Source organism: Leptinotarsa decemlineata, unplaced genomic scaffold (genome assembly GCF_025532065.1).
Source record: "Leptinotarsa decemlineata unplaced genomic scaffold, Ldec_3_MD MMD2_P_RNA_scaffold_2, whole genome shotgun sequence".
In the NCBI taxonomy this organism is placed as follows: domain Eukaryota; kingdom Metazoa; phylum Arthropoda; class Insecta; order Coleoptera; family Chrysomelidae; genus Leptinotarsa; species Leptinotarsa decemlineata.
This window is the reverse complement of record NW_027412529.1, coordinates 11516437-11544044: the sequence shown is the minus strand read 5'-3', so window position 1 is coordinate 11544044 and position 27608 is coordinate 11516437. Positions and strand designations below refer to the sequence as shown.

Genomic DNA, 27608 nt, shown 5'->3' with positions numbered 1-27608 from the left:
ATATGAAAAGAAACAGAAAACATTTGCAACTGCCTATAGTACAATTCCATAACAGTAGGCAACAAATTCTCAAAAATATTATTGCATTAAAACGAAAACATTGTTGTCAAGGTTGTGATTCTATATATTTTATCATTTTCCCCTGTTTAGTATAATTTCCGTACGTCACTGCAATAGACAGATTAAGGCAAAAACGTCAGTCATTTCTGAGAATGTAGTGCCTACTACTTTGTAATTATAGATAAGTTGAAGGACTAGAGACAAACAGAGATAATTTGGAGAGAAGCTCGGGGCTGATACTCAGTCCGTTGATAATTATAAATAGGAGAATTAGGTCTATATGTTTTCTGCGTGCCTCTAGAGAAGGTATATTCAATATGCGTTCTAATGCAACATAGTCATGTTTACACGCATCTTGAAGGCAATATATCTCAGGAAATTGAGCTGTACAGCCGTGAATTCACTTCATGTGTAACGCTAATGAACATTGTCAACATGAAGTAACTTAGTTCAATCAATATTCAACCAAAATTCTTGTAATGCCTTTTTTGTGGAAATTAGGGTCATTCTCAACTATGATCAACATCCCACCAGCAGCACACTTATCAACAATCAGACAAGCTAGCACAAGTTCAGACCGATCATAAGTGAGCATTCTCATGGACACTTCACCCCCACCACCCCCTACTAGTATGAATACGAGTAAACATGAGTATAGAGCTCTTCAATCAGTTGTTGCTGAGACCTCTCAGTCAACCATATACCATTGAAGATGTTCATCGCGGTGGCACTACAAGTTTCCCTTGACCATGGCCTAATATCGTGGATATTGTTATAGCAGAATAGTGAGAAACTTCCTGTATATCATCCCCATCAACAAATGTTTCGAAATACAATTCAAATCACAGCCAAGATCACTTACCCAAGATAGACTTCTTATGATGTAACAGTTCATAGTAACTTCTCGCTAAAAGTTCTGATGGGTTCGTGGGGGTGAAATGACCTAATTTAACTAATCGCTCACAAATTTTCATCAACTGAAGTGAAAATTCACCAGGGTCGATCCCGTAAGCCCTCCACCCTCCCACACCATCTGCCACACCTGGAAATAAATGAAAGTGATGTACAAATGAACTACACTGATGTTCAAGTTTTATTCAATTCAAACAATATCAATACATCAAGCAGTACCAATATTCTATAAGGCAACAAAAATGTTCCTAGATAACTGCTTGTAAAGTAGACACTTAGAGGAAGGTGTGTCACAGTTCACAGACAAGTACTCAGTGCGTAGATTTTTTATAGCATACACAAACAAAAGAATAAATGTATTTTTTTCTGCACTGGTTGAATTGAATAACCCCATTTTATTTTTTAGGAGTTGTGAAACAGTAAAAATGGAGAAAATATATGTGTATATGAATGGAAATACCTACCTTTGTCATAGACTAAATCAGTGAAGTTTTCAAGAATTAAATATCTTTGTGGCGGAATCACATAACATATCGAAACAAGTACCTACTTGTATAATTGTATAATAGACACCAAGATAGAAACTTCATGGTTGAGAGGTTTTTGATGTCCAACAACACTCCATGATATTACTGATTACAGATTTTTGGAGAAAACTTAATAGTTTGTTCTCATTGATACTCAATTGCAACATTACTATCGACCACAATTCAATCCATATATTGCATTAAGGCCTCATGGATCATATTAGAAGAACACATATCATTAAAAGTTGAACTTGTGAAAATAAGTGTATCATTAGCACAATAAAGTGCCTTTATAAGCCTCAATGTCAACTTCCAGCCTTACTATTTTAATTATATTATTGATTTAGATGAGAATATAAATGAGAAAATGGTTAGGCCTTAATACCGTTCCCCTTGGTAGGCCTGTTTATTATCCTAACTGACATAATGATATTTCACTTTCCTAATAGCAGTTTATGATATACAGTAGAAAAAACTTCTATTTAGAAAGCAGATATACTTTGAACAGACCAGAATTATGTTAATTTTGGTCTAATTTTGTACTGTATTCCTCAATTTTTTCCTCTTTTTATTTTGACTAGCTTCACATTGAGCCTAGCCACAGAAAAAAATCGTCAAGCTACGCCATGTTAGAGTCCTGTTCCTCCCCCTAATGCTTTTTTAAAATCGTATCAGTGGGTTCTGCTAGCTTTACCCTTAAGCTTGGTATGAACGAACTGAAATTTTTCGTTATTAAAAATATAGAATTTGCATCATTTTAAGCTCATTTTAGGCTATTTAGCCATATTGAACAATTTTTTGCTCCTGGGATGATTACATCAGATGCACATGGTGAAATTGAAAATAATAATTTTTGGAAATGGGAGGAAACGTAATATATTAAAGTTCCATATCCATACTCTGATTTTCTATTTGTCATTTTTTTAACTTCACTTTTGAGATGGTATAACCAAATTGAAATCCCCTTCCTTTTTGAAAATTATGAATTTGCAATAATTTTAGACTCATTTTCGGCTCCAATAGAGTACAATATTTGTCCAGAATTAGTCTTGAATTATGACTTGAAAATAAAAGTATTGATAAATGTGAAATTCATTGCAGAGGCTTGTAAAGGGATGTATTGCATAACACTTCAAAACTAGCCCAGAGCTCTGATAGTTGTGTTTACAAAATTCATTATTCCCATTTCAGGGCCTGACACTTTGATAAATACAGTCAATGTCATGGGAGACATTTATTGAAAAAAAGAGATATTTTTAATCCCTGTTCAAATATAGCTGAATATTCAACATGAAACCAATCAAAACAAGATATTAGATACTACTACTTCTGACAAATATAAAATAATTATTATAATGTGATATATCAAGGATAGCAATATTAAAAAATACAGTCCTATTTTAGATGTTTCCATTGGACATTGCACTTTTCTTTTGTTGAAAACATACAAAAACCATTTACATAATTGAACACAAGTTTTTTCCCTTTGATTTAATTTAGGCCATTCACTTTTTGAATATCAAATTAATAACTTATTTTCCTTGGAGAAAAATCAAAATACCGTCTGGTATGACATGATAATACTTAAATTGAAAGCAAAATACTATTTTTACAAATTAAAAACAACTTTAATTTGGGGCATGTGCATTTGTTATTGTGCAATAACTATTATTCATATGGAACTGGAACTTCAAAATAACAGTACAAACGTCACGAGTGTTCAAAGGTTAGGTTAGGTTTCCCCATAACTTACCCAAAACATCCGCTGTTTTGTACTTTGCTGTGAACCAGGCATCGTCGCCGAATTGCCCTTTTATCAGTCTTTGGATCTTTCTCCTCTTTGAAAAACCACAAACAGCAGAAACTAATTGTGGTTCCGTTTTTCTCTGTCTACTAGGGTCTGTTGCAGTGGAAACATTAGTGATTCCATTCCAAAGTGCTCGGGATAACAATCGTCCAGTGATTAATAAAGAGTGCATTATACAACACTAAATAACAAACACATCACAAGCTCATGTCCGAAGTTAATAATTTTTCAACACACAACAGTTTAGGCCGAATTCATTGTTTCTTCACCAACTTCGAGTCACACGCTCCACGAGTCTCCCCAAACAAACAGCTGAAGCTGAAGAAAACCACACACCACACACGACCAAGACGCAAAACGCAGAATAAATTATGATTTGACGTTTATTCCATAACCATATTCTCAAAGAGTTTACACGGTCTGACATCTACTGGACGGTAGCTGCACCAACCCTATGAAAGAACATTTTAAACAAGATACTTGTAATTATTACAATTATCGTTGCACACTTTTCGAATATTAATGGAATCGTATAATTTTCGACCACTTCATTAAATACTGTTGATAACGAATGCGCACAAGGGTCACATTTTTTAAAAATTTGTTTCGTAGAGATTCAAACTTCATAAGTCGAAATTTCGACTTTAAACTTTAAATTTTGCTTTTCATTCTTGAGGTTAAAGTCAAAATTTTATTTATCAAACTCGTAATATCGGGTCTGAATTTACAAACAAGTGGTTGCAATAATAAGGATAAATACTCATCTTTAGTTTTTCCACATTATAAAAATCAATAAGTATTTATTTAGGTATTAATAAACAGTCCATCCATCAAATAAAACTTTATATTTTACTTTACTTTGAAATTATTAATCGATAGGAGCCTTCATTCGTCTTATTTCTACGTCAGAGTGTAGTGAATGTAAAATTCCATTGTGACGATTTTTTTTAAAGTAAAAGTAAAATATAAAGTAAAAGTTTGGTGTATTATTCAGCCATTAGTAGGTATGAAAAATTAAAGGCAAAATTCATTTTCTGTTGTGTGAAGACGACAGAAAATATTCTTTCACTTAACCCGAAGGTACCAAGAAAATATGGAACTGAGTTCGATTTTTTATTATTTTGTGATACAAATCATACGATTTCTTTAAGTTTATGGAAAACTCTCTGCTGTAAATTGAACAAAGAAATGAGTTTTGAACGTTTCGATCTTTTTTATTAGGATTCTCGAATCGGCGTAATTCAATGTTAAAAAGGTAGTATTTTCAAAAACCACACTTTAATGTGAGATTTCCTCTTGAAAGTTTCCAAAACCTGGGTTGAAAATTCTCGGGCCTAATACATAGATGGCGCTAGTCTTATTGCATTTACCGCTTTTTCAGTTAGTACTATTCTTCAAAAGAAAACTTTCATGATATTCCACTCATAAATTTGTGAGCTATTGTGCTGAGAGTGACATTACTTGGACAGTGGATCAAAAACAATTTCGTTATTTAAATTTAAGACTGCATTCTGATGGGAAAAAATACCGCTCTTAGAGCGCCTTAAGGATTTTCCTCTAGTGCTTGTGTTTTGTCCGTAAAAAAAAGAAAACAGTTTGTTTCATCAAGACAACGCACCGTGTCACAAGTCGATCAACAAATGGCAAAATTACATGAATTGTACTTCGAATTGTTCCCACATGCACCGTATTCGCCAGATCTGGCTCCTTGCGACTACTGGTTATCACCAAATAACATAACTTTTGACTCGTCACGATTTGCATTTGCATTTGCAATGGCATGAAGATCATCATTAATACATATGCGCTATTTACCGAACGAGGGAAAAACTATGTTACGTTTATGTATCATCCGCGTATTGGTGAACGTTGCAGACTGTTATGATAGTCGAAAGATGGGAGGGAGAACCCGAGTATATATATTTGTGAGACATTTGAATTGAGTGTTAAACTATCCCCCAATTCATCCAGAAAGATATCAGTATTTTACTCATGTGTCTCATATGTCACACCTATGTGTTATATGTGGAATGTGAATCATTACGGTGGGATGTATTTCTGGAATATTTGACTTAACACCTGAATTACTTGGATTTCGATATATCGAAAGTATATGACACGTCCTGGCGCTATGACATTATCACAACGCTACATAAAAGGGATATTAAGGGAAACATGTTAATATTCATTGAACATTTCCTTAAAAATCGACATTTCCGATTACGTGCTAATGGTGTCAATTCATCCATGGAAACCCAACTGAATGAATTAACACAAGGATCTGTTCTCAGCGTAACACTATTTTTAGGTAGCGATCAACCAAATATTATACAACTGCAATCCACCAGTAAATGCAAGACTCTACGCAGATGACCTTGTTAGGAATGAAAGTTAAGAACATCCACTCGATGCAATGCAACCTACAGAGAGCCCCAAACTCCATTAAAGATTGGTTGGAATCAGTGGGACTACAATTTTCTCCACATAATACCAAATGTATGATCTTCTCCAGGAGGAAAACTGAGCATGAGCCAGAACTGAAACGATATATGCAAAACGGGCTTACCTTCATGAGAACGATGGCAAACAAAAGTTGGGGAGCAGCCTACATATGCTTGATGAGAATATATATATATATGGCATTGATACGATTCAATATTAACTACGGGTGTATAGTTTATAACTCAGCTAAAAAATCAGTTTTGAGAGAACTTGATGTCATTCATAACTCAGCACTGGAGCATTCTGCTCCAGTCCCGTACCTAGCCTGCATTGCAAGATCGGTGAACCCTCATTATATCACAGAATTCAATATCTTAGCCTCAGTTATGCAGCTACGATATCTACTGATTAAAGGATCCCAGTTTACCAAAATGTATTTTTCGACCGATTCGAAACGGTGTATAACCAGAAGGAAAATACAGATCTTCCACTCCATGAAAGACTGAATAGATACCTAGATACACTCCAATTCCAATTTCCAGACACCTACCCAAGTGAAACTATCACACCTTCGCCTTGAACAGTAAAGCTACCAGATAGTAACACATTATTAATTATTTTCAATAAAACCGAAACGAACCAAACAATCATCAAGAAAAACTGCCATCAAATAATGAATCACCCTAGAGTATAATGACATATACACAGATGCTTCAAAAACAGAAAACGGAACTGCTGCAGCTTTTACCACCGCGTCTGGATATAACTCTTGCCACAAGCTCTCTAAGGCCTCCTCAGTTTTCTTGGGAGAGCTAATTGCCATCCTCAAATCATTAGAATTCACAAGTCCCTTGTCAATGGAAAAACAGTTATCATTACAGGTTCCCTCAGCGCAATGACTGCAATATCTCAACTCTATCTCTCACATCCGATCCTCATCCTTATTAAAAAAGAACTCCATCATCTTTAACAGCAGAATAAAACGCCTCACTTCGTATGGGTACCATCACACATGCGTATGAAGGGAAACAAAGTAGCCGATCAATTAGCCAGAAATGTAACGGATATTGACGAACTTCACCCAACAACCAAAACTGACCTCAAACAAATATTCAAAGAGATGATTATCAATGCATGGCAAGCTGAATGGAACCTCTCCAAGTCAAAATTGACCGAAGTAAAAAATGGAACCTCTCCAAATAAAATTGGCCGAAAAAAAAAAGACTCAACTGATATTGTTGTGGAATTGACCGCGGTGGTAGTGCGTCCGACTCACGATCGGAAGGTCCCGCCTCGACCAGATATTTTTCTCGAGAGAATTTATCTGGTTGAAGCTGGAATGATTCTGCAACCGTGTTAGGAATCACACGTTAAAAGGTAAGACCTCGTTAGTCCTTAGCTCGCACAAGTTTCTCAACTTCTGGGAGTTGTCGTTCGTATTGGGGCGGCAGCTGATTAACGGAAAAACAGATTTTAGAGAGAGAGAGAGATTGGTTTAGTCAATGAAATTTAGATTATATTAGATTAAGTGTAACTATTTATTTAGAGTTTTATATTTACTATGGCATGTAATATGTAGTCTCTAATAACCTGAATGGTACAAGGGACAATGAATATTTTTAATAAAAACAAAGTACGACAACGTTCTTCAACATGCTGGTCAGTTAATGCTTAGGATTAGGATTATAGTTTTTCGAATCTCTCTTATGTTCTGATGAACACTTTATCAGGTATTGATCAGTTTTCCCATTAAACATTTGAGGAAATTTCAGTTCAGTTTGTGAATCATACTGAACTGCATGTTTGTGGTGAACTATCTCAAGAGATTTATAGCATGGGGTATTTTATGATGTGCCTTCGACATAGTTAGGAGAAATATATTCTTCACAGAACATTTCCTTTACAGGCAAAAACCAATCCAGACCAGAGACAATTCATTTAATCTTCCTACCGATTCAGTACTAACTCGTATGAGAGCCAAGTGCTTCCAGAACCAGTTGACTATCCGAAAATATGTCAATTTAATGATATTTACTGTTAATTGTTTAGTGGAAAGGCATCATGAATCAATTCATCTAAAAAATTCGATCAGTATCCTTTCAAGTCCTTTCTGTAGGAACAATTTTAGGCTACTTAGTTGTGCCAATTAAGGGTTTGGGTCTTTGTGGTTCGCCAACCAGTTGTATGGTATATGGTGCCACACTAGACTAGATCTATATCTACTCTTTCATGGGAATGAGTTGAAAGGTTTACAGTGCGTCTTGAAGTGCTGCGAAAAATCTTCCGGGGCTTATCTTTCCTCAGAGAAGGTTGATTGCTCACAAAAGTGGAACATCCAGGAAAGTGACTTTATATCAAAAGCTACACCGTTTTTGTTCGTCAGGTCTTCAGAGAGAATTTTTGTGCTACAAAATTTATCATATATACTTTTACAGAACATTCTTCATGAATCCCTATTTGTCTTTCTAATTTCCTTGTTGTAAATCGTTAGAGACGCTCTAGAAAACTCCTAGTTGCTTAAATGTTCAGCTCAATTGAACAATCTTTGAACTTATTTTCGCAATTTTCAAGGCTTTTATTCCACCAAAAAGAAATTTGATAGTATCTCTTCTAGACAGTTTTTGCGAACTTGCTTCTCTATTGTTAGTACCCCATCGAAACTGGGTATATTTGTAGTGAATCTTTTCTCAAAATACGAATGAAAGAAACTTTCAGATTCATTTCAAACTACACCTTATCAATCACAATATTTCACTAGTGGTCTACCATTTCACTACCATAATATGCAATAGTTTTGAATAACATGAAAGATAAAACAAAGTTTGTGATAATCTTTCAGTGAGTGTAAACCAGATCAATTCCAAGACTATTTTCGTAGATTTCCCAAATAGATTTTGTGGATAGGAATTGTACTTACTGATTAATATCTGCAATTCTCTTGTTATCATTGTTATCGCAAATTCAATCTTCTGCTATCATTTTCTTTTCGAATTTCCACATTTTATATATTTTTCACACGCTCGCTGAATGAATTTATTCAAAACACGCCAACCTGATGTGGCCACTGACTTGTTTCATGACATACACATCGATTATTTGATTAGACTAGCCGCGGCAAATTCAATCATTGTATTTTATATTGATTTGCTGTGATCGATTATATTGTTATTTTGCAGATATCATCGTTGTTTACATAATGAACAAATTTGTGCTTATTAGGTGAAAAGTCGGCCAATTAGAATCAACAAATGCTTGTTAGTGTTCAAATTCCAATTTCGTGATATCCAGATTTGGCGATTTTGGTAGCGACAACAATAACAAATATTTTTAACTTTCTGGGTTTCTATTTATGTAAGTACAAGAAACTATTATCGCTGATGAAATGAAATTGCTATGCTGTTGCGTTGCGTATAACATTGACAAAGAAATCTGACAACACATTACCGCATTACATAGCAAAGTGCGAAGCTTCAAATTATTTCCGAAAAATGAAGACCAGAATAAAAGAATATGGTATAAATACGAGACAGCGTCGAGCTGCAGTCAATTCGGATCACAACGCGGTATGTGCTATAATTACAACGTGTGATTGAGGTATAGTTTCACTAGTTCGGACTTCCATTGTCTACTATATAAAATGATTTGAAATCCCTGAAACAAGTAAAAAAGAATAATTAAAAAAGAATAGTTGAAAATAACAATTATATTAAGCAACAATAAACCTGAAATGAAATGATAGTGAAATAACCTACAAGTAAAAATATAATAATTGAATAAATAAAAATTAAAGGAATGAAAAAAGAAAATAATAAAAAAATAAAAAGTGTAGAGATTCCAAGTCACGTTAGTTCACGACGTTTCGATTGTTGGTATCTACAATCGTCTTCGGGTGATGACTGGACTGATTCCTCCGAGAGATGACTATTTTATAGGTCGTTGAAATACTTTCACTTTCTCTACTTTCCATTTTCCGCTTCACTGATTCCGTGAGAGATGACCGTTTTGGCGGGAATTGGTCATTTTTCGTTTGATGATGGGTTTCCATATGTTTCGTATATCTACGCTGGCCTGGCTGAATACGTTGTTGGACAACATGTATGCGGCTTCCTTAAATTTTCTCCTGAACCAATGTTCCTCTCTGTGCAAGATCTCAGCTTGGGACCACTCGATGTTGTGTTGATGGGTCCAAACATGGTCTGCTATTCCTGATTTGCTGGTTTCTCCTCGCTGTGTGTGCTTCTTGTGCTCGGCAATGCGAACATTCAATGGCCTCTTAGTTTCACCAATATAGGATTTTCCGCACTTACAGGGTATCCGGTATATGCAATTCTTGGAATCGCAGTCCGCGTTTGGGGGCCTGGTTTTCGTGAGGATGCTACGGATAGTGTTACCGGATCTGAAACAGGTTCTAATGTTGTACTTGGAACCAATTCTTCTTATCCTCTCCGATAATCCTCTGATGTAGGGAAGTGCAAGCACTGGTTGTGACGGCTTCTCTTCCTTGCGAGGCTCCTGCTGTCTTTTAGCCAAAGTCTTTTCTACCATCGCTTTGGAGTATTCATTCCGCTGAAGATCATTTTTGATGATGTCTAGTTCCTTCTCGAGACCTTCCTTTGTATTACAGAGCCCAAAAGCACAGTCTAATAGAGTCTTGATGATTCCTCTTTTTGTCGATTGATGGTGGTTGGATTCGTGGTTCAGATACTGTCCCGTATGAGTGGGTTTTCGGTATACAGATGTTTCATCACGAAACATTGTCAATCACCTTCAAACAAACGTTGAGGTATAGTGTTAGGTGGTAATTTATGTTATCAAATCAAATAAGTCTGAAACGTATGAAAAAGTAAATATTCCGAAATAGAATATCGATACATGCAGTCGAGCCGCGTTGAAGTCGAGTCTCTTATAACTGAAGGGTACAGGGAAAGAATGACAATAGTCCATTCGGACGGATTCCAAGATAATGGAAAATATACGTTTAATTACTTGTAAGAAACTAAAATGGAAAAAAAATAAGTCACAAACAACATTTTTCAGTAAATAACATGTTTTTTATTCAAAAATATAAACGAAATCAACATTTATTCAGAACTAATGACGTAACAATGAAAAAAATAATATTTAGGCATGGACAAATGCCACTTTTTCCCTGTATCAGGTGTCTATTGGTGGGTCATCCACAAATTCGTCATCGTTCTCTTCAGGTTGTTCGGCAAATATTAATTGTTGATAAAATACTCTGGCTTCTGCTCTCTGAAGGAATGCAGTCAGATCTTGCAAATCCTTCCATTCGAGTTTTTTGACGGGGATTGGGCACTGATAAAGTTTTGTCAACACTTCCTCTTCATTTCTCTGATTTTTTTTCTTTCTTTGGTTTTTTGTAAGTGGTTTTCGGTCAAATTTAGAACTAGCATAAAGACCACAATATGTGGTTTTGTGGAGCACCAAGCGGGGATTCTCATTACAAAACTTCAGCATCCTGATAGGCCGAGTCGGGAAGGGGCACTTCTTTGGATAAAGCGGCGATAAAAATGAACTCCAATTTTGAAATACAAACTTTTTGCCACAATCAATCACTTCGAATGGTGTAGGTTTCACCCGGCAATTTCTTAATTCTTCTCTCCAGTCATCTGGTACCTCAGTGTATGCTTTATGATTTACGAAGCTCATGTCTCGATCACATTCGAGGTGTGAATGCCCCCTGATCGGGAATATCACTTTCACAGTATCAAAACGGTTCTTTTTAGTGACTAAGTAATGGAGAAACCGAATTACAGTGAAGTTTTTATTTTGTCCTGCGCAGGAATCACAAAAAATTGACAGTTCTTTCACTTCCATGGGCAGGATATTATCAAAGAAGTGATACAGCATAGAACAAACGTCGACAGCTCCTTTCTTAGCAACAGTTTCATCATAGGTGTAAAATACAGATGTTGAATTTGACAGAATATGAACGTTGAAACTAATGAAAGTCAGTTGACGTTTATAGTAAACATCATTGGTAGTAATATTTGGGCATGGTAAGTTTTTTTGGAAACCCATGGCGATACTTTCTATACTGATAGACTTTGCAGCACGTTTGCGGTGATTTCTTTTACGACTGTAAAATTGCTACTTTTTGTTAGATGTAGCTCTTTTTAACGCATTTTTTCTCTAAATCATCGCTTGCCATTTTCCTGGTGTTTTCATCCAATATGGACTTCAATGTTAGAGTAAGTGAAAATATGTCGGCTTTAAAGGAATCACACGTACTGTACGTGTCTTTGCGTAGATACCCGAATGAAATATCAAAGTTACTTTCGAAAATTTCTCGGAAACATTCGTAGGAAAGGTTATTATCAGCGTTACGATCAGAATACATTTTGTGCACTTTAACGATATTCTGGTCTTCAGACAGATACCTTTTTTTCGAGTCTGTTATGGAAATAGAAATAGAAATAGTTTCATTCATCACTAAAATTTTCACACATACATAACTACAAGACTAAATACGTGAGAAAACTTATTGGACTAGTCAAAAGTAAAACGCTAAAAGCAAAACAAAAATGTTTGATCTTGAACAAACTTAAAAGAGAGGACTACATGTATAAAATAAACTGAGTCATTTATCTAAGCACTAAAAGCAAGAAATTCATCCATACTGTAGAAGTAGTTATCCAACAAGAAATCAAATATTTCATTCCTCATTACAGTTCTATTTTTATTGATCCCTATAAAAGTTGTTATTTTATTGAAACATTTAATACCCAAGTATTTTGGAGAATTTTGACTCACCCTCAAGCGAGAGTAGGGGTGGTATAAAGTATGTTCACCCCGAGTAGCGTAATTATGTATATCAGAATTTTTTGGATATAGGTGTTTATTATCATAGATAAATAACACTAGCTGTAATATGTATAAGCACGGCAATGGTAGGATGTTGATTTTTTTAAACAGTGGTTTACAAGAGTCCAGTGGACGAGACTTGTCCATACAGCGAATGACTCTTTTCTGAACCTTAAAAATGCGGTCAGTATATGCAGAGTTACCCCAGAAGATCAATCCATATTGTATTCTTGATTGTACCAGTCCATGATACATGAGTTTTATAACTTCTGTAGAGACAGTGTCTCGCAGATTCCGAATTGCATAGTTTGCACTGTCAACCTTTACACATAAACTGTCGATATGTGCCTCCCATGTTAGCTTTTGATCCAGGAGTATTCCTAAAAATCTAGCTACCTGGCGGTATTCCAGGTAGCACATATTGATGTTGTTCAATAGATCTGGATTCGAAGTACCGTTCTTAGGTAAAAAATTGATAAACATAGTTTTCTTTATATTGCAGACAAGGTCATTGTCGCTACAGTATTTACTGAATTCATCACATGCATAATTACCCAAGTTTACCAGACTTCCCAAGGTTTTATGGGCTAAGAGTATATTTGTGTCATCAGCATAAAGTATCATTCTATTTGGTGTGGTACAGGTATCGTAGATGTATGTCATTTGAAAATATTATAAAAAGAGTTGGGGCACTCCTAACTCAGCACTCTTACAGTCAGATTTGCTATTATTTATTACTGTCACTTGAGAACGATTTGTCAAATATGATACTATCCAATCATGTAGTATACTACGAATTCCTATGCTGTATAATTTACGAAAAAGTTAGTTGTAGTTAACCATATCAAATGCACGAGTTAAATCATAGAATATACCTAGCACATTCTTCTTGATATTAAGCTGTTCATAGATAAAATCCAGAGCTTGTTCAATAGCCGTTGAAGTTGATTTAGCTTTCCTGAATCCGTTTTGGTTATTGGAGATGATTTTATAATGTTCAAGGTAGGAGATCAGCCGGACAGAGTAGGCAGCTTTAAACGCTTTGGAAATTTGACTCTGAACACAAATAGCCCGATAGTTTGCAGCATCATGTTCGGAACCTTTATTTTTAAATATTGGTATACATTTTGATTGTTTTAGGTCCGGAAAGATACCACTAGAAAATGACTCGTTTATGAGATATGCCAGCGGTTCACAGATTAAATCCACAGCTGATCTCAAAACTCTTCCATTAATGTCATCAATTCCTGAAGCTGTATTTGAGGTAGTTTTCATTAAAATTGTTCTCAATTCACCTGGCGTTACAGGCGTCAAAAAAAGTTAACAGGGGTAATGTTCATTTTTTTGTTTTTATTGGAACTTAAGCTAATTTTTGGGAGGTTAGTAAAATAATTATTAATATAATTACATTTGTCCAGTTCATCTCTAACAGGTTCTCCATTCTGGTTATGTATGTCAGGAAATGGTTTCTTATTATCTCTATTACTATTTTCATTGATTATTTTCCAACTGTCACGTGCAACATTATTGGACTTTTTTATTCTAGCGTCATTGATCTGTTTCTGATATATTTTCACAGTCGTTTGATAATTTTTTTTAAATTCCTTATATTTAGAGGTATAGAACTGGTTATTTATTTGCTTTTCAATAATATGATTTGCGCTCTTAAAGTCTTCTGAAAGTTTGTTAGGTCATGTATTGTGTTTTCCACGCATGTCGATGGTTGATTTCCCAGTTAACAGTAAAGACTCTCTGACGTATATTAGGTAACAACTCAAATAAGTAGTTTTATGTTTAACATTTTTGAAAACTCATCAATAAAATTCAAAAGAAGAATTCACACCTTCTCAAATGAACACCTCACCTATTTTAAGTATTTTTAAGGTGCAATTGATATTTTTTCTTGAATGAGGGTTTTTATGTTGATTATCAATAAGTAAAAATGTCGAAGAGTTTTCTTCATTTGTCCCTCAAAAAAAAATTCCTTGTAAGGAAGTTTCGGTTTCGGCCGAAACTGAGACCGTTGCTGAAATTTTCGGCAACGGTCTCAGTCGCAAAAACCAGTTTTGGTCGGACACTAGAATCCAGCAGCTTCAGGATATGCTTGGGGGCTGAGCTCCGTACATGACAACAATACTCCAAAGAAGGTTTGATCTGAACTTTATAGAGCATCAAAAAATGCTGAGATGTATGCAGTTTTCCGGTTCGAAACAGTATTTAAAGCTTATGAGGACCGGCTTTTGCAATTTCAGCGACATGATTGTGCCAAGACATATTGCTGTCCATTCAACACCCAACAAACTTATCAAAGCAGAAAGCGGAATTGTTTGTCCTGACATTAATATATCCAGTTCGGAGACATTTATCTTTTTGGAGAAAACCGATGCCTGGGTTTTCATGGCATTGAATTGAACCTAGTTATTCTCACCCCAATTCAAAATCACTTCTGGATCCTCATCAAGATAGTTAACCTTCTGCAGCCTGAATTGAAGATCCAACTTCAGTTGTGAATATCTTCAATAATCTTTTCAGAAATGCCCCATTAAATATTATTAAAAAATCTCAGGATTCCACAAACTTGTCCAATCCACTAGAAAAATATCCTCATTCAAATAAGTTCTCACTGCTACCTTGTAATCAAGCTGAATTATACAAGCTCTTATGGTTAAAATAAAAAAAATGGATTTGATGAAGTTCCAGGGTTTCTATTACGAAACATGTTAGGCTCTATAATCTCACCTACAACATATCTGATAAATATTTCAAACTGTACAAGAATTTTTCCGAATTTCCTTAAAACGGGTAAAGTAATTTCTATATATAAAAAAGGCGACTAATCACAGTGCAATCTGTTTTCTCTAAGATCTTTGAATATGCATATTTGAACAGATTGAACGTTTATTTGAATGAGAACAGCATTATATCCAAAAACCAATATGGTTTTCAGAATTCAAAGTCATCAACCGATGCGATTCATTCTTAATATTCTTGAATTCAATTAGCAGGGGCGAGGGGTCTTCTGTGACCTCAGTAAGACATTCGACTGTGTTGAGCACGAAAATTTTAACAAAAAACTCCATAATATTGGCATACAATATGTCAGTATCATCAATGATAATAATAATGTGAGAAAGTTATATATATATATATATATATATATATATATATATATATATATATATATATATATATATATAAAAATTAAACAATTTGTGGACACAACACTCAAAAAAGGGGGGCAAACCGCGGACACGTGTTTCTGGCTATTGGCCTCATTGGCCCCCTTTTTTGAGTGTTGTGTCCACAAATTGTTTAACGCGCTGATGAGGCCAATAGCCAGAAACACGTGTCCGCGGTTTGCCCCCCTTTTTTGAGTGTTGTGTCCACAAATTGTTTAATTTTTGATTTATATCATGCACACTCGATAAAATCTCTATTTATATATATATATATATATATATATATATATATATATATATATATATATATATATATATATATATATATTCAATTATGTGGATATTGTGGGGATCAGTGTTGGGCACTATATTTTTTTTATTATATGTTAATAATATGGAATCCATCTCTACATATGCTCATTTCACACTATATGCAGATGGTTATCTATATCAGATAAAATAGATCAAAATCTACAAACCAAAGGTAACTTAATCCTGGTTCAAGGAAAATTACCTACATTTGAATAATCAAAAAACACGTTTAATAAGATTTCATGCTAGACAAAAAGAAATAGCCAGTTTCAACTTGAGAATTGAAGATGATGAAATTTCTCCGTGCTCTGCGGTGAAGTTTTTAGATGTACACTTGGATGAATTTCTCAGCTTTAAAACTCATTGTGGAACAGTTATATAAAAATTGAACTCCATGAATTATCTTCTGAGGAACCTTCGTAATATTTCAGCTGATTATGCAAAATGCAATATGCAATCGCAAAATGATCTTGAATCATTTGCAGAAATCTGTGGCAATAGTAGCCTATACTTAAATCTCGATAGATGTCACAAAATAACTTTCACCAGAAATAGAAATCCCATTGATTTTCAATATCGAATAGGAAATCACAAAATCAAAACAGTTGATAAAGTACGTGATTTGGGAGTGATAATGGATTCCAAAATGATTTTTAAATCCCACATTGAGAAGACCGTTAATATATGTAATCGTTTATTGGGAGTCATTATAAGAAATACAAGATATTTCAGAAATGCAAAGTCGTTTGAACTTTGCATCCGTCGTTTGGAGTCCACAATATTCGATTCACCAACAGGGAATTAAAAGTGTTCAAAATAAATTCGTCAAACAATTGGCGCGTAAAACTGACATTTCTATATTCAATGGAAATTTCCGTCCAGTTTACAAAAAGTATTATTTGTTGTCTCTTACAGATAGAATAAAAATGTCAGATATATTAATGCTGTACAAATTATTCAATGAACGTGTCGATTGTCCTACATTGATAACAAAAATTTCATTGAATACACCTTGCAGAGACTTGCGAAACCGTAATCTCTTTGCAACTCCATTTAGAAAAACCAATTCAGGAAAAAACTCTCCTTCATGCAAAATTGTCAGATCCCTCAATACTCATTGCAATGATATTGAAAGACTGAAGTTAACTTTCCTTAGATTCAAAATGTTAGTGAAATATATTTTTATTTATAATTATTTAGCGGTTCTTCATATACTGTTCATTTAGTTTTTTGTTAATATTCATTACTATATAGTGTAATGTACTTAGCATTTATATTTTATTTACTCACTATCTTTCATATGTAAAATGAGGATATTTTTTGGATTTATTCTGTTTGTATCCCTATTTGTGTAATAAATAAATGAATGTTGATAGCAAGTGCATTAGGGTTTCGAGCTCCTCGCGACAGGCCCTGCACCTTATGTCAGGAACCTTCATACCCATCACGCGACTGCGATAGACTAAGGTGTTGAAGACACCATCCTGGCAAGCCATGATGAACCCCTCAGTTTCCGACTTCAGCCCACTCGACCTGAGAAAAGCGAACGTCAGGCGCTTTGATAAGCTGAGGTCTCCAATGTTATTGAAAAAGACACAATGCATTGGCTTATCTGTGTGTTTCCGCAGAAGTAAGGTGATCTCTGCGGCTTTTATAAATATGAGATTTTTTGCTGAACGGGTTCCAACTCGGTGACAGAGTTGTGGTCACCTCGTTCAGTGTCGAAAACTATACCAAGTTCATCAGCTGCTCGGGCATCTGCCCTAAAGAGAAATGCTCCAATTCCTGCTCCCTCATGGTCACGGACCATGCAGAGAAGGGGATCCGAACTCCTGACGACTTTACAGGCTGTATCCAGTACCATTCTGTCATGTAGACACTCCAAACTCAAAAGTCCACAGCCTCTCTGTCGTCGGGGAAGATGCAAACTCCTATAGAGATGCATCATTTTTCGGGTTTTTACGTCGAGTTGATACAGCTCCTCCCGAGTCCACTTCACTACTCCAAACGAGTAGAGTAAGATTGGAACGGCAAGCATATTTGTTGCAGCAACTTTGTTCTTCCCCGACAGTTCCGATGACCAGATCTGTCAAAGTTTGTGCTGATACTTGCCGCGGAGAGACTTGTTCACTGCTGTTACCTCTGGTGAGTGGTATTGTTCCATCCCGAGGTAAGTATACGTCTCTCCGGCATCCAGATGGTGTAGGATACTTCCATCTACGAGCTGCACATCCTCTCCGTAGTCCCCGCATCGTCCTCTTTTGAGATGAACCATTGCACATTTGTCTATCCCGAATTTCATACCAATAGCATGCGTGTACTCTTCCACCTCCCTCAAGGACTGTTGGAGATCCTTCTCTCCAGAGGCATGAAGTTTAAGATCATCCATATAAAACAGATGGGTGACCTTGTGCCTGGGTGTTATTATCAATAATGTTATTTATTATTATATTACGGTGTAGTAGATTCACAAAAATTTACAAAACTTTCGAAACATTCTAATAGTCAACTGTGATTAAATTGGGATATCCTTCGGATCAGTAATCCAAAATTTTTTGCAGAGCTACAAAAGCTCTAATATGACATCCAATGGTGAGAATATTCACGAGAATTATTGGATCATGAAAATGGGATATCCTTAGGAATCTGTGCTATCTGGGAAATCGTTAAATATGGATATTCCCATCAATAATTCGATGGCAACTATGTGATACCTAACTGATTCGCGTTAAGGAGAAGAATATTCAGTTGAACTAATAAATTTCTGCTCTTCAGGTGGCAAACGTGTTAAATATTTGCATGATATTGAGGATAACCCAGTTAAATCGAAACATTCCTTTGAATGAACACCAGATCCACTCTGTACAACGCCACAATTCAATAGCGGTTACAGCATCTATAGCAACAACAACAACCTAATTACACGTCTCATTCAAATCGCGATGAAAATCAACAAAAGGGTCTTTCCGGTCGGCAATCGGAAATGAAGCGGGGCGCCGTAATAACGACACTTCTGGTATATTACCGGAAAACACGGAAAGCAATAGAGCAGCCGTACATTTCAATTGATTCGCCTGCACAAGTGATTGGGTTCTAGTCGGTTTAAATCTAACGTTTAATCTTTAATTATCCCTGAAGTATTCGTCATTGAAACAATAAGTTATTATTAAGCAATTGACGATTTTTCGTGCGTTGCCTCGACTTTGTCATTAATAGAAATGTGTCTGGGTTAGTGAAAGGTGTTCCATAAATTTTGGCGGAATGTTCAACAAGGAGAGGGAAACGAAGTTGCGGAAAACGAGGAAATGTGTCAAGCTCGAAGAGTTGGTTTTGCCGAATGCCAAGTTGAAATTTTGCCCGGATCAGCTGCAGAATTTGAACTATATCATCAACAGAAGGCTGAATCAACAGTCGTCTTCAGTCACGGGTGAGGTATAAATTGAAAGCTCACTAGTTTTTGACAGGTGATTTGATACACCTCTATACATTATAATTGCCCTCTACAGCATACACTTCAAATTATAATTTCAGAAGTTATCGCTTAATTGAAAGTATCGCGTGAGCAAATAAATACAAGCGACCTGACAAGCCTGTGAAACGCATAATGAAGAAAGATTGCAATTTTGTTTGTTTTTTTGACATAGTGGATCGGTTTGGAAATATTTTTGTTCAAAATTGAAATTGATTGTTGTGAATATACTTTTTGTTCTAGTGAATTTTGTTATTAGAGTACTTGGGATAGAATAACAAACTTTTAATTATGAGAGTCGACAAATGTCGCCAATACAAAATACAAAAAAGTTTTAAAATTGTCCACATCGTTTTGATTGGCTTCCGGATTTTGCCGTGATCTTTTTTGGTTATAATCTCCAAACGTTTCAACTGCAACTGCGGCAGTTATCTTCAGTGGCGTGTCATGATATTACATGAGGCTGATATATATTCATACAGGGCCACAAAAATTCACCTCTGAGAATAGGAATCTCGAAAACTTCAAAGAGATAGAGACACAGTTGAATCTTGGTAATGAGGAGAAAAACCAAAAGTATATCAATTCTAATTTTGACTTTATCATTTGCTGAGATATTGAAAATCAGTTCACATTTTGCAGAAGCAAATTTCATTTGACTATCAAAATATAAGAGCAAATTCCGAAACCTAAGTTAACTTTTCTAGAATATTTGTCTCAGAAACTTCATATGGCTTTGAATCATCAGTCCAATTTCAGCACATTTCTCTTGGTCAACAACGCGTATTTTCATTACTAATTCACCCCCGTTTGAATACCGCGAGAGCCAAAATGGGATCTGGATATATTTTCGTAAAAACTAATTTTGTATAATAATAATAATAATTATCATTATAATAATAACAAGAATAATAAGCATGAGCAGGGATGACCACTAACACCACTTTTTCGCCCAAAATCTCAGGGATTACGTATTTTATCTTCGGCGACAGGGCTATATAGCTCCTTCCCAGTCTGCTAACGAAGTGGTAGAATTGACAGTTCTACCACCCGTTGGCACGGCTGGAGAGGAGACTCGTTTCATGCCACCAATGGAGTCAATCAGAACACGTATTCAGGGGCCTAATTCACAGAATTAGGCCCCTAATTCACAGAATTAGGCCCCTGAATACACAAGAACTGGCTTTTTGGATGCGGAGGTTCATAGTATTCTAACAGAAGAGGCTGAAATCTGGCAAATCAACACCGCCGTGTATAACGTCGTCCAATCGCTTTCCGAATCGGAAGGACGAAATCTTCGCCTTGCGATTCGAAAGATTGAACGGCGTGTACACAAGATGGAAGCTAAGATCACGTCGGCAAGACAACACGCGTCTCGTATCCAATGTGTGATGGATTACAGGTTCCGCGAGAAACCTTCTCGCTTATTCCAAGGGCCTCCACGTGTTGTGGATAATCCGCCGACCACTGATCAAGTGGAATCCTTCCGAAAGGATATCTATGAACACCCGCAGCCGCTCAACTCAGATACACCAGCCCTAACGCAGTTCGAAGCTTTCAACAGAGAGCTTCGACAGCCTGAGCTCAATGAACTCCGCAACCCGATAACCCCGGATGACGTTCGAAGAGCCCTTGTGGGTTCTAAAAACGTTGATGCTCCAGGCCCAGATGGGCTGAACACTTATTGGTGGAAAAAACTACCAAGCACCCACCGCCATCTGGCCAGAGTTTTCAACTCATGGCTGGACGGAGAGCAGCCGATGTAAAGAGTACACGCATGCTATCGGTATGAAATTCGGGATAGACAAATGTGCAATGGTCTATCTCAAAAGAGGACGATGTGGGGACTACGGAGTGGATGTGCAGCTCGTAGATGGAAGCATCTTACACCATCTGCATGCCGGAGAGACGTATACTTATCTCGGGGTGGAATAACGCCACTCAAAAGAGGTAACATCAGTGAAAAACTCTCTCCGTGGCAAGTATCAGCACAAACTTCGACAGATCTGGTCATCGGAACTGTCGGGGAAGAACAAAGTTGCTGCATCAAATACGCTTGCCGTTCCAATCTTACTCTACTAGCTTGGAGTAGTGAAGTGGACTCGGGAGGAGCTGTATCAACTCGACGTAGAAATCCAAAAAATGATGCATCTCTATAGGAGTTTACATCCCAAATCGTCAGTTCCACGATTGTACTTCCCCCGACAACATGGAGGCCATGGACTTTTGAGTTTGGAGTGTCTACATGACAGAATTGTACTGGATATAGCCTGTAAAGTTGTCAGGAGTTCTGATTCCCTTCTCTGCTTAGTTCGTGACCATGAGAGAGCAGGAATTGAAGCATTTCTTTTTAGGGCAGCTGCCCGAGCAGCTGATGAACTCGGTTTACTTTTCGATACTGAACGAGGTGACCACAACTCTATCACCGAGTTGGAACCCGTTCAGCAAAAAGCTCATATAAAAGCCGCAGAGAGATCACCTCACTTCTGCGGAAACACAAGGATAAGCCAATGCAATGGGTCTTCTTCAATAACATTGAAGACCTTGGTTTATCAAAGCGCCTGACTTTCGCTTTTCTCAGGTCGAGTGGGCTGAAGTCGGAAACTGAGGGGTTCATATCATGGCTTACCAGGATGGTGTCTTCAACACCTTAATCTACCGCAGTCACGTGATGGGTATTAAGGTTCCTGACACAAGGTGCAGGGCCTGTCGCGCACTTGCTATCAGCATGTCCAGCATATGCGGTCTCGGCCTATATCCTTCGACATAACTCGGCCCTAAGAGTGCTGTATTACCATCAATGGCACTCTTACGGTATTGACGAGACACTGGTGTTGCCATACGCTCCGGGGGATATTTGTAGTGGAGTTTTCAGCTCCTGGTGAGACGAATATCGTCGGAAAAGAGGGGGAAAACGGATGAAGTATCGAGATTTTCTCTTCAAACTTCGTAGACTTTATCCAAAACAATCTGTCAAGATGGTTGTTCTGATTATTGGAGTCCTTGGTGTAATGATGCCCTCTTTACTCTCGAATCTTGAAATCATACCAGCTTGCCGCATTGAGGCAGAGATCTTATCCGGACATATATGTAGAGAGCTATCATTCTTGGCTCACTGCGCTTGCTCAGGGCACATGATTATCGGACCCAATGATCACTTACCTCACAGTGTGGGGAGTGGTCATTGGTTGATAATGCTGGCGCGCCCTCCCGAATGTATCGGGGCTTCAGGGAATAAGGCCTGACCAGCGCATACTACGATAAAAAAATTAATAATGATAATAATAATAATTCATCAGTAAATTATAATACAATAATATTATACTTTGATGAATAAACAGATAGTTTCACCAACATACAGAGTAATATCGTGTATGTTGGTAAAGAACAATTTCAAAAAGAATAGAAAAACTGAACAATTTTGTCAAAAATACTCTGATACAGATATCGAACAGAAAGAAATGTACATTATCAATTCACAGTTTTTGTATGAATAAAAACACTACAATGAATTAGGATAATTAAGAGACACTGAATAAAATACACTCAATATAGAATGAATATCTGAAAGTACAATCTTCATATAAATAAAAGCATTCAACGTTTTATTTTTACTCTTCTATAATTTTACGGAACTTTTTTTTTTATTTCTATTAAGAATATTTTCAATTGTTTTTTGAAGTTTTTGAGGGAGGGTTCATATTTCAGAGTGCCCGGCAGGTAATTAGACAATTTCGGGGCTATGTAATTAAAACTTTTTGGTCCGACTGTTTGTTTAATTTTTGGAATGACAAAGAACATTGAATTATACAAACACTTTTTTTCACAATCATAATCTACTCCAAACATTCTTTATAGAATTCAATCGGATACCATTCACAGGATTGCTACACAATATAGTAAACAAAAGAGGTGAAATTTCACTTACATGGAACACTATCATCCTCAATGACGGACATCGATGTTTCGGAATGAGACACTTGTAACATTGTCTCTTCTGCACCATTACAAGATGAAGCACTCTATTCATTCATTACATTACAACTTCATGTAGAAAGCTGAAGTAGAAAGCCAAAACATTTCTTTCTAATAATTATTCTCTCCTAAAAATATATACATACCCCTTTCAATCTGAATGAATTTTTATATTCACTATATTGTGACTATCATGAAACTGCGTCAGAAAATAACAGTTTTTCTTTTTCATTCATCATCATTTCATTCATCAATTTGAATATTATTTTCAGACAAATTACTTCCTCTTGCCAAATCTGTTAGCGAACGACTGGTCCAACGGTTGGTGTGTGGAGCAGGAATGTTGGATTCTAGATTTTCGTCGAAATACTTGATTTCTAATGATAATCATCGGACTGGTGTGAGTATTAGCAATTTTACAATATATTTCCGAATACATAAATTCAAATTAGTGATGATTCAAATTGGTCACCAACAAAAAAAATCATATAAAACCGAGTGGTAGATCATGATAAGTGCTTATCTATACAAAAATGTCAACGACAATATTCGGATTTTGAAATTGCCACATTTCTTCAGCTTCTTCATTATTCACTCTCAAACTATATGTAATACTTTGCACGCTGCACTAATAAATTTGGCCAAATCTCAATAATTTGCGATAGAATTTGCATTTGTTGTGGTTGACAATGTTTTGACATAATCAGAATCAACGAACTTACTCGTGCGCAGCGTTATAGAAGAATACTTTCAAAAAATTGTTCAACAGCGCCATCTAGTGGCGAGTTACAGAAAAATTGATAGTCTAAAAACCTTCTCTATGAAAAATTATTTATACATGTCAAGTTTCATCACGATCGGTTGAGCGATGTAGAAGTTTATCACTTACCAACCAACCAACAAACATTCATTTTTATATATTAGATTATGATTTGAAATATCTGAAATAATGAATAAAATTGAAGATTTGAAAAGAATACCTGGAAACAACAATTATATTAAGCACCACATTAAGCCCCTTCACTTGTATGGACTACCCAGAATCCAGAAGAAGACTGTTCCGCTCAGACCGATCATTAGCTCCAGAGATTCAGCTACTCAGATTTTTACTTCCACAAATACAACCACTGCAAGGCAAAGGTAAAATTTTCTAGGGTCAATTGAAGTCACAGAGCAAGATCAATTAATCAGTTTCGACCTGGAAAGCCTTTACACCAACGTTTTCGCCGAAGAAGCACTTCAAATCAATATATATATATATATATATATATATATATATATATATATATATATGGGATGGTTTGAAACTCTGGCCATTGAAGAAGCCCACAAAAAGCACCGTATCTGGTTGAGATAAGTTGACGATACCTTCATAATATGGAACCATCGGTATACAGAGCTAGATACCTTTCTGAAGCTCATCAACAGCGAGAGACCTTCCATCACCTTCACAATGGAGAAGGAAATCCACAATGGAGAAGGAAGTCCATAACGAATTGTCATTCTCAGATGTTTTGGTGAAGAGGACTAATACTATATGAGAAACAACTGTATACCAAAAACCCACTCATACGGGACAGTGTATGAGTCACGAATCTAACCACCATCAATCTACCAAAAAGAGGAATCATCAAGACTATAGTAAACCGTGCTTGGAATTCTTTTATACAAAGGAACGTCTCAAGAAAGAACTAGGCATCATTAAAAAAAGGCTTCAGCGGAATGGTTACTCCAAAGTGACTTTGGCTTTGGCTAGAAGACAGCAAAAGCCTCGAAAAGAAGAAAAGTCGTCACAATCAGTACTCGCACTTCCCTACGTCAGAGAATGGATAAAAAGAATTGGGTTCAACTACAACATCGAAAAATACTTTAGGCCATCAAATGCGAATTCCAAGAATTAATTTATCACATACTCTGTGACTGGGGCAAATTCTATATCGGTGGAACTGAAAGGTCTTTGAAAGTCCGCATTGCTGAGCACAAGAAAAGCACATAGCGAAGAGAAACCGACAAATCATAAACAGCAGAGCACGTTCAGACTCATCAACATAACGTCAAGTGGTCCCAAGCTATTATCCACAGGAAGGAACCCTGGTTTAGGAGAAAGTTCATAGAAGCTGCATATATGTTGTCTAATGACGTATTCAACTAAGCTAACGTAGAGATATGCAACATATGGAAACCCATAACCAAGTGAAAAACGGTCAACTTCCGCCAGACTGTAATCTCCCGCTAAACCGGTGTAGCAGAGAAAGTGAAAGCACTCGAATGACCTATAAATAGGACTAGGAATAGTTTAGTCATTACCCGAAGATGATTGTGGATACTAACAATCGAAACGTCGTCAAGTAACTTGCTTGAATTCTTTGAATTTTTTTCTTCTTCTCATTTCACTCGTTCAATTTTAATTTCTTGTTTGATTTCATTTTATTGTAGTTTTGTTTCAGGGTTTTTTGCTTGATATAATTGTTATTTTCGTTTCAAATTTTAAATTTTATTCGTTCTTTCAGGAATTTCAAATCATATTAGACAATGGAAGTCCATAATAATGGAGTTCAGAATTTGCATTTTAGGATTTATTTCATATTGGAACTAATATTCTCATTTCTACCAACGCTCTGAATGAATAATATACAATTCTGAAAGGGGAGGAGAATAGTTGAAACTAGAGATCAAAAACAATGTATTAGACCCATGACGTTTCGACCCACCAAAATCTTTACCCAATTGTTCTTGAAGTACTACCCTAAAAATAAAGACTATAACATCTTCTTTCAGACAACATCTATGGGATTGACAGAAGACTCATCAAAGATAAAAGAGGCTTTACTTCCTCAGTCTTATATTTCAAGTAGAGTTGAGTTCAGCAATGCATTTGTGAATCAGCACCACCGATGAGACCTTTGCGGGTCGAAACAACGTTGTGTGATGTTTTTGGGCTTTACTTTTATATAGTTGTCTTGCATTGAAAGCTGCAATGAAAGACATAGGACGAATATCGCTCAGCGGTTGGCATTGCAAATAGACCATATTGGAAGCCTAATTTGTCTTTGAAAATTAGATTGCGTCTTCTGTCGATCTCATAAATGATGTCTCGCCATCACTGATGTCTTCGCCTTCACTTTTTGAGATGGAATATGATTAGGCTTACCTTAATTTCGTCATCCTCTCTTAATGCGCCCTCTGAAAAATAGTTCTGTTGCTCTATCACCCTCACGCCGACTCTGACTTTTAGACAATCATTTTTGGCAGGCTACATATCTATTAGTACTTTTCCTCTTTTATTACTTACTAGAGGATTCACTATTAGGTAAAGTTTTCATCGGAATCAATCTTTGGCACCAGATTCAATTCAATTGTGTTCTTCCTAATATTCCTAGCATGTATTCGTGTTGTCATACATTCATCGAGTTACATTCTTTACCAAGGTCGCCGTCTACTTTTTGGACTTGATTTACGATGAAACTTTCAAATGTTTGTTGATTTCCTCTATATAAATTCATTTTTGTAAACAGTTACGCAAAAAAAGTTGACTAGTATGCTGAGAATATTGATATATTTTTGGCAAAAAATGGTAGTTTCTACGTAAATTCTAAGAAATACAATACTTCACTTTATTTATGACTTTCAATGGGGGTTGCCTGTATTTAAATAAATATTCAAAATGTAATTTTTGTTTCATCAGTGATGATAGGTTGAAGCTAGGATTAATTTTTGAATTTGACAATCCTTAGAAAACTAGCCTCAGCGAGGACAAGCATAGATATCTCCCCTTATGAAGAAGGCGAAAATACGAATTTCCATGATAAACAAAGGTCCCAAATGATGCGATGGTCTTTTTCAAAGCCAAGCTTCAAAATCGAACGTCAAACGTGATTTTTCTTTTGTCTTTTACTGCAGATTTCACTGCAGGGTAAATGATAACAGAGGCCTAAAACAAAATATTCTTTCGTTTTAGGCCTGTCATTGTCATTTTGATGATATTTTCTTAAGGAAAAATGTCCATGTTTATTTGTAGACTTATTTGTCGTTAGCAAAATCACGAAATAACTTTATATCTCCTCATCAGTTTACCAGTGTTTGGAAGATGTCCTAAATCA

At 36.1% G+C, this 27608-nt stretch overlaps 3 protein-coding genes across 5 annotated transcripts in view; 1 reads left to right on the top strand and 2 right to left on the bottom strand.

The window, feature by feature from the left end:
* The window catches only part of LOC111514146 (protein phosphatase PTC7 homolog), a 76843-nt gene extending 73056 nt beyond the window's left edge, over positions 1–3787 (bottom strand). The window contains exons 1-2 of one of the 2 annotated variants that reach the window (XM_074183411.1): positions 3253–3779; positions 923–1102 (exon numbers count right to left, since the gene is read on the bottom strand). In XM_074183411.1, the coding sequence (XP_074039512.1) occupies positions 923–1102; positions 3253–3478 (406 nt within the window). In that variant the 5' untranslated portion in view covers positions 3479–3779. Of the gene's footprint in view, positions 1–922; positions 1103–3252 lie in introns of both variants that reach the window. The other variant, XM_074183416.1, reaches the window with a different exon arrangement.
* Positions 1–27608, bottom strand: part of rdgBbeta (cytoplasmic phosphatidylinositol transfer protein 1) — a 512064-nt gene that overhangs the window by 91779 nt on the left and 392677 nt on the right. The gene's annotated exons all lie outside the window — the stretch shown is intronic.
* LOC111514143 (uncharacterized) overlaps positions 8962–27608 on the top strand; it is a 61853-nt gene continuing 43206 nt past the window's right edge. Inside the window, exons 1-2 of one of the 2 annotated variants that reach the window (XM_074183403.1) lie at positions 8962–9099; positions 23781–23908. In XM_074183403.1, the coding sequence (XP_074039504.1) occupies positions 23849–23908 (60 nt within the window). In that variant the 5' untranslated portion in view covers positions 8962–9099; positions 23781–23848. Of the gene's footprint in view, positions 9100–18976; positions 19492–23780; positions 23909–27608 lie in introns of those variants that run through there. The other variant, XM_074183396.1, reaches the window with a different exon arrangement.